The sequence below is a fragment of the Homarus americanus genome, unplaced genomic scaffold, assembly GCF_018991925.1.
Source record: "Homarus americanus isolate GMGI-L3 unplaced genomic scaffold, GMGI_Hamer_2.0 scaffold54840, whole genome shotgun sequence".
NCBI classification, from domain to species: domain Eukaryota; kingdom Metazoa; phylum Arthropoda; class Malacostraca; order Decapoda; family Nephropidae; genus Homarus; species Homarus americanus.
The window spans coordinates 733126-751028 of record NW_024745963.1 but is presented as its reverse complement, the minus strand read 5'-3'; the positions used below and the strand labels follow the sequence as shown (position 1 = coordinate 751028).

At 42.4% G+C, this 17903-nt stretch overlaps 1 protein-coding gene across 1 annotated transcript; it reads left to right on the top strand.

The window, feature by feature from the left end:
* The first annotated feature begins 4189 nt into the window (after window positions 1-4189).
* On the top strand, window positions 4190-10660 carry LOC121878856. The gene is made up of 3 exons (XM_042385273.1): window positions 4190-4278; window positions 7848-7957; window positions 8623-10660. The coding sequence occupies exons 1-3, from the start codon at window positions 4190-4192 to the stop codon at window positions 9171-9173; spliced, it is 750 nt and encodes a 249-aa protein (XP_042241207.1). The 3' UTR covers window positions 9174-10660.
* Window positions 10661-17903: the final 7243 nt, after the last annotated feature.

Genomic DNA, 17903 nt, shown 5'->3' with positions numbered 1-17903 from the left:
TGTCGTCCATACCTCCCTTGCAGCCACCACCTGCTCACCACGTGGTAAGACTGCTGGGGGGTGGTGGGCGACTACTCCCAGTCTCTGTCGTGAGGAGCTCATGCAGGAGGAGACTAACACCTTCCCTAGGAAACACTCCAAGCTCAACTTCCTCACTGGCTGTGGGCAGGTGGACAGGTTAAGCCAGGTAAGGTGGTCAGGCCAGGTAAGGTGAGCAGGCCAGGTAAGGTGAGTAGGCCAAGTAAGTGATCAGGCCAGGTAAGTGATCAGGCCAGGTAGGTGATCAGGCCATGATTTGCCAGGTCGGTGGCTTCAGGTTGGTGTAAGGTGGTCAGGCCAGTAAGTGATCAGGTCGTGTAAGTGATTAGTTCCTCACAAAGCAATTATAACTCAGATATATCAAGGTCCACACCAACACACCCCAAACACACACCAACACACCCCAACACACCCCAACACATCCCAACACACACCATCACACCTCAACACACCCCAACCACACCCAAACCACACCCCAACACACCCCACACCCCAACACACCCCAACCACACCCCAAACACACCCTAACACACCCCAACACACACCAACCACACCCCAACACATCCCAACACACACCAACACACCCCAACACACCCCAACACACACCAACACACCCCAACACATCCCAACACACACCAACACACCCCAACACACACCCACACACCCCCAACACACCCCCAACCACAACCCAACACACCCCAACACACCCCAACACACCCCAACACACCCCAACACAACCCAACACACCCCAACACACCCCAACACACCCCAACACACAAGGCGTTAATTCCAGCCTATGTCTTCCTAACGCAACTCTTTTTTCTCCTATATCCATTTACAGGCAACAGAGAGATGAGCTGGACACTTTACCCGCTGACAGGTGTTGAAAAATGCGTGTCAGCTCATCGAGGCGCACCCGTCAGCGCACATGAACAATGTGTTCATCATATTAGTTTGAGCTATGAGTTACTGCTGACAGAAGACGGCCCATAAAACATCATACGAGAGTTTCGTAGTTATCGATTAAGATAAAATAAAAAATTTACATTATCCTGAGTCATAGATATTTAATGAGATGGAACAGAAGCGATATATATAGGTATTAAAATTGTAGAAGAAATATACGATTTTTTTTTTAATTTTGCGGAATCATCTGCGTATAAAGCCCTTAAGCACATGCATGGATCAAAACACGCATACAGACCAGAAAACACGTACAACAAAACGCAAAAACGACACTCAATCCTAAAACACGCACACAGATCATAAACACGGACACGAATCCTAAAAACACGCACACGAATCAGAAAACACGCACACGGACTCGCCAAACACCCCCTAATATTGGCCTGAATATTCAACTGAACCAGATTCTACATTAAGACTGGACAAAAAGATCAAAATATAAAGTACCTGTAGTATCTAAATTACCATAGGTGTCGTAACTAACCTGAAATCACCTTAGTATTGAGTCACGTCACATTCCCCTAAATATACAGTACATTTCATATGCCTTATTAACAGGCAGAGAGTCATAGGTGATTGTAAATAACGTGATTTTTAATTTCTTGAGATGTTTACAAACTCATGTATATTCTGTAGATAGTGATGTAAGAGAGAGAGAGAGAGAGAGAGAGAGAGAGAGAGAGCTGGCGGGTGGTAGGAGGAAATAATGTTGATTTTCCCAGGTAAACGGACTCATTTATACAGGTGTGACGCTAATAGGATAACGAGTACCAACTGAGCTAGATTGTGTGTGTGTGTGTGTGTGTGTGTGTGTGTGTGTGTGTGTGTGTGTGTGTTAGTCATTTAACCCAACACACGGTGGGATCTGAACATTTAAAAGCCACATTGATAAACATTCAAGTAATAGTTCCCAATTCAAAAGTTTCTGTGTTAGATCAAAATGAACAACAAAATGAAGAAAAATAATAATTATCTACAAAGTTGAAATAAATAACAAATGAAAAAAAAAATATTAACTAAAACCCGGTAGCTGATAAAGGTCAGGTGTGTTATCCAATTAGTGTACAGTAGGTAGTCTGATAACCACAAAGGAAAAAGAAAACACGAAGTTACAAAGATTTTTCGTGTAGTTCTTGTCTCAAAGGTTAGGTTAAAGAAAGAAGTAGCTAGCCACGACAAACCATCCAATCTGCACAATACCATTCTGTACAACACTATCACCCAACCCTCTGCCCCTAACCCAACCTAACCTCTGCCACCTAACCCAATCCCAACCTCTGCCACTAACCTAACCCAACCTCGCCACCAACCTAACCTAAACTTCAGCCACTAACCTAACTTCCATCCAACCTCTGCCACCAACCTAACCTAACCTCTGCCACTAACCTAACTTCAACCTCTGCCACTTCAACCCAACTCCAACCCCCTGCCACTCAACCCAACCCAAACACCGCCACCAACCCAATAACCCCTGCCACTAACCCAACCCAACCTCTGCCACCAACCCAACCTAACCTCTGCCACCAACCCAACCCCAACTCCGCCACTAACCCAACCCAACCTCTGCCACTAACCTAACCTAACCTCTGCCACCAACCTAACCTAACCTCTGCCACTAACCCATCCTAACCCTGCCACTAACCTAACCTAACCTCTGCCCCTAACCCAACTCTAACCTCTGCCACTAACCTAATCCCAACCTCTGCCACTAACCTAACCTAACCTCTGCCACTAACCTAACTCAACCTGCCAATAACCCAACCCAACTCCAACCAACCTAACCCAACCCCTGCCACACTAACCTAACCCAACCCCGCCACTAACCCAACCCAACCCCTGCCACAAACCCAACCCAACCACTAACCTAACCTAACCCCCTGCCACCAACCCAACCCAACCTCCGCCACCAACCCCTCCAACCACCAACCAACCCAACCCCGCCACCCAAACCCAACCCTGCCACCAATCCCCTCAAACCTAACCCAACCCCAACACTAACCCAACCCAACCTCTGCCACTAACCCAACCTCAACCTCTGCGCTCACCTAACACCCTACCGCTGCTCTGCCCGCAGAAGATAGAGATGGGAGGCAGCGGACGATGGCGTACTCAGCGGCGGGAAGTTAGTACACCCACTTAGCAGCCCGTAACCGTATGTTACAAACGAACTGACCAAGATTGAGATGGCCTCACACGAAACCCTGTCAGACATACAGGAAAGGAGACCACCTGGCCCTCCTTCCCCACACCAAGATCTGCCGGTGTGGTGGGTTTTTTTTTAAGTTTAAATTACAAGATATACATTATTTTTATTGATTCAATGTTATTCTGCGGCATTTAAAATATTTCATCCCGTTGTTTTGATATTCAAGTTCACATATACGTTCTTGTGCAGATGGTACTATTATTCACCGTAAAACAACGTAAATGAAGATATTAAAAATTATCAGTTATAGAAAAACTAAGCATTATAAACGCAAAACACATACCGGTATATAAGCACATAATGGTGTACCTGAGGATGGCCGGCCCAAGGGCCACCTTGGTGAATGTTTAAGGTGCAGTAGCCGTCGCCAACACAACAACCATCCCTGAGTTGCATGACCCAGTGTCATGAATAGTCCAAAACGAACACCACCAACCACGCCAAATCACCACCAAACACGATCCGCAACGATACAACATCCAGGTCCCTACCACGCTGCCTATAGCCACCCTTGCCCGGAATCGAACCCGTCCATTAGCTTGTTGAGAAGGACCACAAACACGCCACACAAAACATGCTGCCAGGGTTATGGCGCGAATTTTAGTAAACATAAGCAAATGGAGCAAGAAAATAAGGAAGTTCGCAATAGCGGCTGGGCTCGTGCATGCAGTTCTGCCCAGTTACCACCATCTCTATCATCCATGCAATTCCGTCCAGCCTCCCTTGAAATCCTTCTTAGACTACCATGTTGTTAAGAAATTCACCTGTCCACCACCCTATTTAAAACCAGTTCCTTCCCTCTCCTCCTTAAACCCAAAATTTATCCAACTTATCCGTTAAAGCCCGAGTCCCATCCCGTTTGATATAAGAAATTTTATTCATCACCTTATTATTCACCCACTTGAATACTTATCATAATTCCCGCACCGCATATGTGTGTGTCTCTTACAACAGAAGCCAGATGCTGCTGCAAAGTGGATGGCGCCGGAGAGTCTTCAGTTCATGCGCACCCAGAGTGATGTGGAGCCAGGCGTCCTGGAGATGGGCCACCCGCAGCGCCCACAGAGGTGTTTACTGCTTAGTGTGTGTGTGTGTGTGTGTGTGTGTGTGTGTGTGTGTGTGTGTGTGTCCATCCATCCACCATCCATCCATACATACATCCTTTCAAACACCTCTCTTTAAATACACCCCATCAGGTAACGAAAGTACAGGTATATATACATAATCAAGCCCCACTACATCTCATGTCAGAGACACAAGATAGATGAGACTCCAAACATGTTATTCTTGTAAAATACGGTGTGAGTCCATGTATATATATATATTATTGTTGTTAAAATGCACCTTCATAATTTATTTATTTCTTTTATTTTTAAAGTGATTAGTCGTTGGTTTACATTATTGGTTATAAAACAAAAATGGTGACATTGTGGTAGTGCTGGTGAGGTGATAGTGGTGGTGTGGCAACAGGTGGTGTGTGTGGTGCTGGTGAGGTGATAGTGTGGTGGTACAGGTGACAGTGTGGGTGAAAAGCTGGTGAGGTGATAGTGTGGTAGTGCTGGTGAGGATAGTGTGGTGTGTACAGGTAGGTAGTGCTGGCGAGTAGTGGTGGTACAGGTAGTGGTAGTGAAGAAAAGACGACTAAGAGATGGAGGTTATTCCTTGGACTACCATTAATTACCAACAACCATCCTGGTCCCAACCCAACCTAAAGTTAAACCCAACCCCCAACCTAACCCAATCAACCAAGTCACACGTAGTCTTCCCATCAGAACCGAACTAATGATTTAGTGATAGATCAGGAGAGGTGCCATGCTGAGCTGCCCGAACTGCCCTAAGCCAGAGAGGCCCTCTGCCATCATCAGTATTTGTTTATAGAGTCCTAGATCGATCTATCTATCTATCTATCTATCTATCCTGTCTATTTCTGTCTATTCTTGTCTATATCTATCCTGTCTGTCTGTCTGTCTGTCTGTCTGTCTATTATGCGAGCGTAAGACAGATGCTTCCATGGAAATTGATCTAAGATACCTATTTTAACCTAAAGCCAATCTTTACCAGGCATGGTTTGTTAGGTTAAGTTTTCTTTTTAGATTTGATCAATTTGGTTAATTTTATATTTCTGTTTATCACATTATCATATTGAGGAACTGTCTGTGCCTGTGTCCGTGTTAGATGAGTTTGTTTGATAATGACTATTGTGAAGATCTGTTTTAGGTACAGTCTGGAAGCAAATCATCGATTTTAGTGAGTCAGGAAGAACGCTGAACAACAAATCAGCGAAGGAACAAGAACAACAACAAAGACGAAGAAGAACAAGTCCAACAAGAAATCACTTCGATAATATTCTCCAGAGCAGAAAAATAAAGTATTTAACGCCATATACCCGAAATAAACACCCGAACACAACCCTCGTCGAATACAAACAGAACTAAAAATCCAAACCGAGTAATTACCATAATTAAATAAATAAAATAAACAAATAAATAAAGGGTACTAAATATTAATAACGAGAATATATTGCTTAGGTCAAGCAGCTGTGAATGGGGTAATTAGTTAAAAACCATCAAGAAGAACCGAGGATGATATCACTCATGTAATAATAATAATAACAACAACAAAAACAAAAACAAAAATAACCCAGTCTCAAGACTACAGTAAATACCATTATTTGCGAATAACTTCCGCTTTATTATTTCCATCCAAACTCTGAGGCGCAACTATTCTCATTAACCTGGTAACATAATGTATGTATGTACCCTGTATATATATATGATGTATATATGTATATATATGTATATTAAAACATCAGTTAAATGTGTTAGTAATGCATCTGTTTGTGTGTGTCTGGGTCCATGTGTATATGTTGTGATATTTACGTGAGGTAAAGCTTCTGTCTGTTCACAACTTGTCTGTCTGTCTGTCTGTCTGTCGGTAAGTTAATTCAATCTTTATATTATGGACCTTACGATTATTTCCTATGATAACTGGACACTGTTTTAGGTCAGGTTTATCCACCTCTAACACACACACACACACACACACACACACACACACACACACACTTCCTTTGTTTCACTTTACACAGGTGGGGGTGAGATCTCTACTACACCTGTCTCTACACAATATAATTTTCAGAACATTCTAACGTTTTCAATTGTCGTTCAGCTACCGAGTTGTGTCTTTTTCACTTTATCCTCCAGAACCAATAGTATTATTCTGGTTGTTTTGCTTTGTTGTTTTGTCTAAATAGTATTCCTGTGAAGATAATTTGCATACCGAAAAATTTCCACATTAAGCTTGTTTCACCTATAAAGATTGACCACCTAACTAACTAATACTAACCTAACCTATCTAATCCAACTAACGCTATTTCGGGGATGGGGTAGGGTAAAAATAAGGTAAAGGTAGGTATAAGAATTAGGAGTAAAAGTAGGAGTAAAGATAGGGTTGGGTTGGGTAGGGTTAGGGTAGGGTGGGAGTAGAGATGGGGTAGGGTAGGGAGTGGGTGTTAGGGTTAGGTAGGGTAGGGTAGGGTAGGGTTGGGTTTGGGTTGGGTAGGGTAGGGTAGGGGTGGGTAGGAGGGTTGGGTAGGGTTGGGTTGGGTGAGGGTTGGGTAGGGTAGGGTAGATGAGGGTAGGGTTGGGTAGGGTAGGGGTAGGTGGGTAGGGTGGGGTGGGAGTAGGGTTGGGTTGGATTGGGTAGGGTAGGAGTAGGGTGAGGGTAGGGTTGGGTTGGGGTGGGGTTGGGTGGGTAGGGTAGGGTAGGGTAGGGTAGGGTGGGGTTGGGTTAGTTGGGTGGGGTAGGGTAGGTGGGGTAGGGTGAGGTAGGGTTGGGTTGGGTAGGGTTGGGTGGGGTGGGGTATTACTAACATTATTACAACACCCGTGTAAAACTCTAAGGTAACTCCCACCCTTCTTTCATTAACTCCACCCTATTACCCCCAGGTTAGGTTAGGTTAGGTTGTAATTAGAGAAAATAATCTGTAATTAATAAAGCAAAATGTAATTAACAGACAGTCCAAGAACCTCCTCTCTCTCTCTCTCTCTCTCTCTCTCTCTCTCTCTCTCTCTCTCTCTCTCTCTCTCTCTCTCTCCTCACAGTACACTTCCGCCGACTACCAAAGGAGGTTTGAGAAATCTCCTTCTACCATCGACGGTCCAGCGACTATTCCAGGTGAGATAATTAGCCACATAACACCAGGTGAGATAATAATTGCCACAACACCAGGTGAGATAATTACCACACAACACCAGGTGAGATAATTACCACACAACACCAGGTGAGATATAATCTAACCTAACCTAACCTACCACGCCTCACCTAGTTATTCCAGGCTGCTGACAGGTTAGGTAAGGTTAGGTTAGGTTTTGTCTACACACGAAGAGCTTATCATCATGCTATTGAGTTAATGATGTGAAGCTTGTTGTGGTGAAGCTGTAACAACAATACGAGTAGTCTTAAGCTGTAACAACATCAGCTACGCGTTAGTCTAAGCTGTAACAATAACAATACGAGTAGTCTTAAGCTGTAACAACATCAGCTACGAGTAATTTTAAGCTTTAACAATAACAATAGAGCTAAGACGCGCATCTGCCATGAGAAACAAAAGAGCATAAACAGGTTTCCTCTGCAGGTACGTCAAAGCGCAGACAAGCGGCTTCGTGGCGGAGTTTGCGCAAGAGAGTAACTCTGATGACTCGGATGACCTGGCCCTCAGATCCTCCTCAGATATTAGTGATACAGGTAAGGTACACACACACACACACACACACACACACACACACACACACACACACACACACACAGACACACACACACACACACACACACACACTCACACAGACACACACAGGTGGACGAAGACTATAGTGAGTGTGTCAGAGATAAACACTTAACAGAAGTAAAACACACTCAACAGAGGTAAACACACTCAACAGTAAACACACTCAACAAGAGGTAAACACACTCAACAGTAAACACTCAACAGAGTAAACACACTAACAAGTAAACACACCATAACAGAGTAAACACACTTAACAAGTAAACACACTCAACAAGTAAACACACTCAACAGAGAGGTAAACACACTCCAACAAGTAAACACTTCAACAAGTAAACACACTCAACAGAAGTAAACACACTCAACAGAAGTAAACACACTCAACAGAGGTAAACACACTCAACAGAAGTAAACACACTCAACAGAAGTAAACACACTCAACAGAAGTAAACACACTCAACAGAAGTAAACACACTCAACAGAAGTAAACACACTCAACAGAGGTAAACACACTCAACAAGAAACACACTCAACAGAAGTAAACACACTCAACAGAGGTAAACACACTCAACAGAAGTAAACACACTCAACAGAGGTAAACACAAGCTCATCCTCGTCACTCTTTCAGACACTCTGGAGAAGGTGTTTGTCCGCCACAGAACCACACCTCATGGGAGCCCGAGATCTGGAAGGGCCTCCCCGAGACTGATCGGTACTTCACCAGGTTCAGGCAGGATCTCACCAAGACCGGGCACCACCACCTTCAAAGATAGGCTGTTAGACCCTGGTGACTGTGGTAGGTGGGGTGGGGTGACCCAGAAGCATCTCTACACTAACTTTGCCACGGACGATTCTTTCTTTGCTCACAGACTTCGTGTAGGTGGGTCGAGCCAAGGAGCTGTGGCACACAAAGTTATCGGACTGCCTACACTCCTGACGCCTCAAGACGAGCGTGAAGTCCGCTATGCCCAGTTACAGCTGAGTACTCCCAGCACCCCGGCTAGCGGTCCACGCACGCCGTCCAGTGTTCCACTCACACCCTCTAGCAACCCGCCGACACCATTACTCCATCCACACACAGGTCCTTCACCCATCTCCCCGGGCCTCCAACGCTCACTCTCTCCTCTCACAAGAACATCTCTCAAGCAGCCCGACCCTCACAGCTACCTCTCAGTCTAGTGTTAAGTCTCGAGCCTCTTCGCCTCAATCATCGCGTCCATTTTATTCTAACTTACACAGGTGTCTTTCTAAACTAGAGGGTAGAGGTACTCGGCAACCTCCATCACCTAACGAAGTCTCGAGCCTGACCATCAACAACCAGACACAAAGTAGTTCCTCAACAGAGACACCCACGTGCTTTTTTGGTGAAGATGACAAGAGTCCATCAACCACGACCGTAAGTGCCCCTTCATCTCCTTACATCAGGAAAAAGTGTCTCCAAGATCACTTAGAGTCAACAGTCAGTTCTCCACCCACTCCTTTCACTGTACATTTTGATTCCCAACATGACACAGACGAGACAGTCAGGGATCCTCTGTTAACGAAAGATTCACAAACTTCGCTACTCCATACTCCGCCCACTTCGAAACCATCCAAGACTGAAAACGCTTACGTCAACAGACAACACACATCTCAAGATCGAGTAAGTTTTTCCAATAATTTTTTCAGAAGGATCCAGAGGAGGTACGCTACCGTGTCCTTACCCACCTCTCGTACAGCAACACTAAAGAGAGGAGCTGCCACCTACGACACCAACAAAAGAAAAAACAGTTCTCCTGGCGACTTCGAGATGGTAAACTAAGATGAATCACCAGATGTTACCGTAATGGCTCACCTCTTACACTGTGCTGTGATCATCAGTAATAATATCATAAAGACTAGTGTATCGTCTGTGTACTGCTGAGATGATGAATCACCTGGTTTGTAAGGCTTCTCATGGTCAGTCCTCGTTCCACTAAAGGTCCTTCTACTACCCAAGGTCAAAGTTTAGGCTGCAGCAGATGTAGCCGTGTAGTGCCTTAACAAATTTCAAGCAGCTTTGGTTACAGATAGATCCTTCAATACGAACATCGAAACACATTTTCTTCACGACTCCTTAATGAATCAGAAAAACATGTTAATGGAACTACAGTATGTATACACTGATGGACCACACGGTGTACACTGAAATAAACAGACACAGTGTAGTTAGTCTTGTGTGTGTGTGTGTGTGTGTGTGTCCAAGTACTCAGATAATACACATTCTTTATGACACGGCTGGTGAGGTGAGGTGAAGTGAGGTGAAGTGAAGTGAAGTGAAGTGAGATGTTGACAATAACTTCGGCAAATTTACCGATATAATTCCCTACCTACAAGACATCATGATAGTCAAATATATATATTATTATTTATAAATGTAAATATTTATTCCAACTCTTGAGACGAACATTGTATAATATTTACTTTGCATGTGAATAATAATAATGTTGTTGGTGTGAACGACAGGAAATATAGTATATAATTTATAACATCTTCACATTCCGGCCAAGGTATAGATGTAAGTGTTCCTAGATGATCAGTTTTAAGTAACACCGTGTTGAGAGAGACAAAAGTGTGTTGTTGTGTTACAGTGTGTGTGTGTGTGTGTTTAGTTACCCGCACCCAATACTTATGTTTTATTTCGGGGTCCGGACAAAATCCCCCTGGACAAACCCTCCCAGTTAAAATTAGTGCAAAATAGGTTAGGTTAGGTTAGGTTACGTTACGTTAGGTTAGGTTAGGTTTGCAGTGATATAATAAATGTAATATTTTCCATGTCCGAGAAGTATTCATCAACTGTAAATAATAAAAAAAAATAAAAATATTGCATTAAAAATAAATTCTTATTATTATTTGTCCTGGGAAGCTTTTGTTCTGCACTCGATTTATTTCCGTCTAAAATTGTAAATAAACAATGAAAATATTTATTAGTTTCAGATTGTTGACAAATTGTGAGTCCGACACTTAATGAAAAGACTGTTACCTCCCACTTACTACACACACACACACACACACACACACAGGTCAGCTTATGTCCCAGTAGGTGTCAAGGGGGGAAACATCACAGCATCAGGGAGAAGAACATCACAGGATCAGGGGAAGAACATCACAGGATCAGGGGAAAGAACTCACAGGATCAGGGGAAGAACATCACAGGATCAGGGAGAAAGAACATACATGAACAGGGAAGAACACCACGGATCAGGGGAAGAACATCACAGGATCAGGGAAGAACATCACAGGATCAGGGAGAAGAACATCACAGGATCAGGGGAAGAACATCACAGGGTCAAGGGAAGAACATCACAGGATCAGGAGAAGAACATCACAGGAACAGGGAAGAACACACAGGATCAGGGGAAGAACATCACAGGATCGGAAGAACATCACAGGATCAGGGGAAGAACATCACAGGGTCAGGGGGAAGAACATCACAGGATCAGGAGAAAGAACATCACAGGAACAGGGGAAGAAGAACACCACAGGATCAGGGGAAGAACAACATCACAGGATCAGGGAGAAGAACATCACAGGATCAGGGAGAAGAACTTCGATATTGATGTTTTTTTTAAATGCTAATGGGTAACTCTGCGACACATAAGGAAATATTGGTAAGTTACCTCTTAGTGGACTAATAATATAGAGAAGATAAATCAATGTCTAAAAATATTATTGGAAAGACTTATAAAAGTTTTAGTATTATCATTGATGTCTAAACTTTATGGGATTTTGTGGTTTTTGCATCGTATGAAAATTTGTTACGTGTGTATGTGTGTGTGTGTGTGTGTGTGTGTGTGTGTGTGTGTGTGTGTGTGTGTGTGTGTGTATGTGTGTGTGTGTGTGTGTGTCAGGCAACTAAGTAACTCTCTCTCTCTCTGCCACCAACACACGGACCCGATCTATCTGACCACACCCGAAACATTCCTCGATCTATAAGAAAATAGACAAATCGTCTTTCTCTGTTCCTCTGTGTATATTATTGGAACACTAGCGAGGTATTCTGAGGGTCATGATAACTCTACAGAAAATACAATAACATAGAGATTTTTAATGATATGGATCATAACATTACAAATACGATAAGAAATGGAGGTGTTCGTAATATATGGGGGCGAGTCAAACAAATGAAATCACCAAAAATAACTAACAAAATGATAAAATAACTCACTCAAAAATAAATTACACGTGAATAAATGTATAAGAAATGACAATAACAAACTCAATAACGGTGCAAGGCAGATATAGGTTATTCATTAAATTCAAATGACTGTATAATCACGTGTATACCTGGAGATTGAAAAATATTAATTAAGCGAAGACCCAATTAACGAAAAGCAGGTGGTAGTGGAGATAATGAAGAGAAGAGAGAAAAAAAAGTTTGGGTATGAGATTGTGAACGTGTAGTAAGGTCATTATATAGTGTCCAGGAAAAAAGTCCGGGGAAAAAAGTCACGGGAAATATGTCACAGGAATAAAAAGGTCAGAGGAATAAAAGGTCAGAGGAATAAAAGGTCAGAGGAATAAAAGGTCAAAGGAATAAAAGGTAACGGGAAAAAAGTCACAGGAAGAAATGACAAGAAAATTCAGAGGAAAAAAGTCAAGAGGAACAATGTAACAGGAAAAAGTCAAAGGAATAAAAGGTCAGAGAAAAAAATACGGGAAAAATGTAACCGGAAAAAAGTCACAGGGAAAAAATGCCACGGGCGGACATTACACAACGGACTACACACTACAGTAAACACACAGTACGGACACTACTGGTTGTTGGTTAGGTTGGTTGGTTATATGGTTAGGTTATGGTTAGGTTAGGTTAGGTTATAGTTACAGTAGGTTAGGTTTAGGTTAGGGAGAGCAGGTATAGGGTGATTGGACGACCCACACTTAAGGAAAAACAGTCCATCCTAATATGGTGTCAAAATTGCATTGAGACTTGACATTAAAATTAACCCGCAAACCACTGAGAATCCAACAGGTTCTAAGTCTCCTAGCGGTTAATGGCGTCTCCTAGAACTTATTTATCAGCGGTTGATGGCGTCTCCTAGAACATTATCAGCGGTTAATGGTGTCTCCAATAACATTGCGAGTGGTTAATGGCGTAAAAAACAACAGACAAACATACAATACCCATATCCACCCACTCCAAACACCAACACACTCTACTTAACTCCCACACACATAACACCCACACACCCCACATAACACCCACACACCCAGCCCCACAGTCAAGGACCCGCCACTTCCCGGCTGTCACCACCCTCTTCATATCCCGACTTAAATCATCTGTTAAACAAATTTCGTAAATTTCATAACAATTTAAAACAGTTTTAGTCATCACGTCAAAATGTGTCATTTTGTCCCTGTCTCCTGGCCGTGGGGGTCGGAGCCCGTGACTCCCTGGCCTCCGGATCTAATCCCATTGATACGGGAGAGTGGACCGACCTCGGGGGTTTCGTCTCTGAAGGTGGAGGGCCTGAAGAGGTCCAACACGAGCCTCGTGACCTACAGGGCCTTGGGCGGAAAATAGAGGATTGCTGACTTAAGGAACAAGTCCCTGGCCGAGATACAGGTTTATTCTGATGGTGATAAGTCTCGTTGTATACAATTGGTCCTTGTCCGCCAGAAGGAGACCCTGAGGGTCATCCAGGTGCCCGGTATCGTGTCTCACAGGGCATCATGCACACCCTCTTCCCCAGAAAATTTATTGCTGCGAAAAAATCTGTATATCGGGGAGGACCAAGACACTCTGTTAAGTCAAGTGAGAAGACTCCCACGGCTAGCAAATCCCCAGGTATATTCATAAAGGTAAAAACATAATAATTGCGATGACATCTTTGCTGTTACTCATGAAAATGATTTGTTCAGGAAAGTTTATTTTAGATCTGGTTTTCATCTTATGTTCTTTTTTTACGTAAAAACTTTGACAAGAAATATTGACAAATAGTGGTGCACACATTTAGACCCGTGAAGATGAAACACAATACCAACTAAATTAACATAGCGAAAAACAACTGAAGAAGGTTAATTTAGGTCAGCCATCGTACTCCACATTTCAAATTCGTTTTACCAAGAATCCAAGTATGAACCCGTCCAGTCTATCTCAAATTAAGGGGGGAAAAGTTTCATACAAATATTTCTGTAAATATATGTATGGCTGGGAGAGACAGAGACAAGAGACGTACTGATGGGAGAGACACAGAGACAAGAGACGTACTGCTGGGAGTGAGAGAGACAAGAGACGTACAGCTGGGAGAGACAGAGAGACAAAAGACGTACTGCTGGGAGAGACAGAGAGACACCAACAAGAGAAACACACACACACACACACACACACACGGTACCGGAGCTTTTGTAAATATTCAGGGTGTGTGTGTGTGTATGTGTGTGTGTGTGTGTGTGTGTGTGTGTGTGTGTGTGTGTGTGTGGTGTGTGCATGCTGAACTTACAAAACTTTCACCTTCGGAAAGTTTGACACTAAATCTTTCTCTTTTTTGTAGTTTATTTGTCTAAAAAATATATCTAAGTAATCTATCTAACGTTGAATTTATTATTATGTACATTTTGATGGATATGTATGTATGTATGTATGTATGTCAATATATGTGTGTGGGTGTGTACAAATGGGTATCTACATCTGTGTGTATGTATAAACACCCACCTACACACACACACACACTCACACACCCACACACACACACACATCAACATACAGACTCGCTGATGTATTTCTCTTAAGGTAATAGCAGAGGAAGGAAGGAAGGAAGGAAGGTAGGAAGGTAACTCTCCCTCTCCCGTGTTTATTCCCTTTTCCAACACATATTGTTCCATTTTTTTAGAATAAACTTTTAGTGGCTGTATTTTCTCATTGTTTATAGTGTAACCTCACAATATCACCTCACAATATCACCTCACAATATCACCTTGCAGACTTGGAAAACTGGATATAAGAGAGGCAATATAACTCATATGAAAAGTGTGGCGCATCTGTGAGAATGTTGTCCTGTCTCTCTCTCTCTCTCTCTCTCTCTCTCTGTGTCGTCAAGAAAGGGAGAAAGTGCCCATTAAGATAATCAGGTTCCATCATTAAGACCAACCATCAAAGGTTGGGTTAATGTCTTCCATCATATAATTAGCAAAGGTTTTCCTGAGTTCGATTTTTTCTCACTAATTGGGAGGTGTTAAGACGACGCTTCCACCTGACTGACTCACTGAAGTCATGTTGAAGTGTGAGACTGACTTGAAGAATGTTCTCTCTCTCTCTCTCTCTCTCTCTCTTGTATATCAGGGCGAGTTTCTTTACATAACACGCACACGCACACGCAACACACACAACACAGAGTTAAGGAAAAATTCTATGGATTCAAATCTTTGACTAAAGGATGCGAATCTTTAACACCCCCAGACCTCTCGCCTGTTAATATATAAAAAAACAGCTTAATTAACCAAATCACCTGAAGAATCTCCATCCCAGCTTATTTCACCTCAAGATTAACCTAACCTAACCTCATCCCCCAAAACAGTATTAGGGTGGTTAATGTTTAGGTGAAATAAGCTGGGGGTTATTCTTCAGGAGATCCTATAGGTCTTATAAATAGTGTGTGTAGGAGTCACGGGTGAGGTAGGAGTTATGTCGCTTTCTGTTTAATAAAATACTTCTGGTGTACGTTTATTATGTTTATTACGGCACGTGTGTGTGTGTGTGTGTGTGTGTGTGTGTGTGTGTGAAATCTGCCAAAAACAAAATCGAATCACGAAACTTTTCACTGAAACAAAACAAAATTCAGGAAGTAGTTTTTTTTCCGGTGTGTCAGCTGAGGCAATAAATAAATAAATAAATAAATAAATAAATAAATACAATAAATCACAACATTAACGGTCAAAAACATAATTAAAGACTAATTATATATTCGCCTTTAATTTCTTCGTCAGTTTCTCATCCCTTTATCTTCTACCTCACTTCCCAAACTATAGCCGTTACCTGTTTGAGAGGATCGTTCCAGAGCACCTTGGAATGACTGCAGGTGTTAAACGAGCCACGTTCCAGAGAGGCAGACACTCAGTAGGGAAGGGGGAGGGAGGGAGAGGGGAGGAGGGACCATCACACACACACACACACACACACACACACACACACACACACACACACACACACACACACACACACACGACATTGGCTCAGACAACCAAACCGAGACGCTGCTAACTCTCTATCACTTTGACCTCATTAACAAAACAATTCCACCAAATATCCAGATCAATATAACATCACTGGTTATTGTGTTAAATTAAACCCAGTGTTGATTATATTAACCCTCAATGACCACAGTTGCGGCCCTATGACGATATTAAATGGTTAAATTAATTTGTCAACATTACGTAACCCGGAAAAACAATATTAATACGCGTTAGACCCAACACACGAGTGGGTTGACGATAAGAAAATGATCCACACCAAAACGAAATGGAAACTGATTTATACTTTCATTAATTTGTTAGAAAAATACTAATAATATTTAAAACCTGACAAAATATTACCCCATAAAAGAGAAGAACAAAATATTACCCCATAAAAGAGAAGAACAAAATATTACCCCACAAAAAGAGAAGAACAAAATATTACCCCATGAAAGAGAAGAACAAAATATTACCCCATGAAAGAGCAGAACAAAATATTACCCCATAAAAGAGAAGAACAAAATATTACCCCATGAAAGAGCAGAACAAAATATTACCCCATAAAAGAGAAGAACAAAATATTACCCCATGAAAGAGCAGAACAAAATATTACCCCATGAAAGAGGAGGAATGCACATCCATACCCCCATTATGCGTCGACAGCCCAACCATTGAGTAAGCCCCTTGAATAACACTAATCTGGTTGTCAACGCGGTTTTAGATCTTAATCGGATTACACTTCAGGTCGACCTAATTGCCCCAAAAAAATAAAAAATTGAGTGCGTTTATGTTATGATTTTATGCTTATAATATATGCATGGTCATTTTATTTACTAGAGATAAGTGTAAACAAAGTGGCTTAAGTGTAAACAAAGTGGCCTAAGTGTAAACAAAGTGGCCCAAGTGTAAACAAAGTGGTCTATGTAAACAAAGTGGCCCAAGTGTAAACAAAGTGCAAAAAGTGGCCAATGTAAACAAAGGGCCAAAACAGGCAGACAAGCAAAGGGCCAGAAAGGCCAAACCCAAAACAAGGCCACAAAGTGGCCGTAAACAAGTGGCCCAAGTGTAAACAAAGTGGTCTAAGTCCGTCATTGACACAGTTCAACCTAGATATTGCCTCTGAAACTCTGGGATCCAAGAAATGTGACGGAAAATTTCATATTGAACGGCTGCACTGTCGATACTCTAGTGTTTACCTGCATTGTCTATCTATCTATCTATCTATCTATCTATCTATCAATCTATCTATCTATCTATCTACCTTTTTATCTTTCTATCTGCGGTGAATTTTCATGGGCCAGGGCAATATTGATGACCTTGAAGGAGCAGAGAAAATCCCGGAAAAATGTCACAGGGAGGGAGGGAGGTGACGTATAGCCCAGGTGAGGTATTATTCTCTTGCTTTCTAATGATCATCTTAAGGTAACTGGGAGTGGTCTCATTACGTCGAGTCAACAACAACAACAGGTTATAATCCACCCAGCTGAAAAGTCGAAAAGTCGCCCCTAATTTAATTTCACAACAAAAGCTTCACTAACCATTTTGTGTGTGTGTGTGTGTGTGTTGTGTGTGTGTGTGAGCCATGAACGTTTTTCAAGGTCAATGTCAAGGGTCAAAGGTCATGATCATCAAAAGTTCAAACATCACATTTTTCGTTAGCTTCCTCTACGAGAAACCCCACCTAACCTTTGACAACTTTGCATCTTCTAGCCTCTGGGA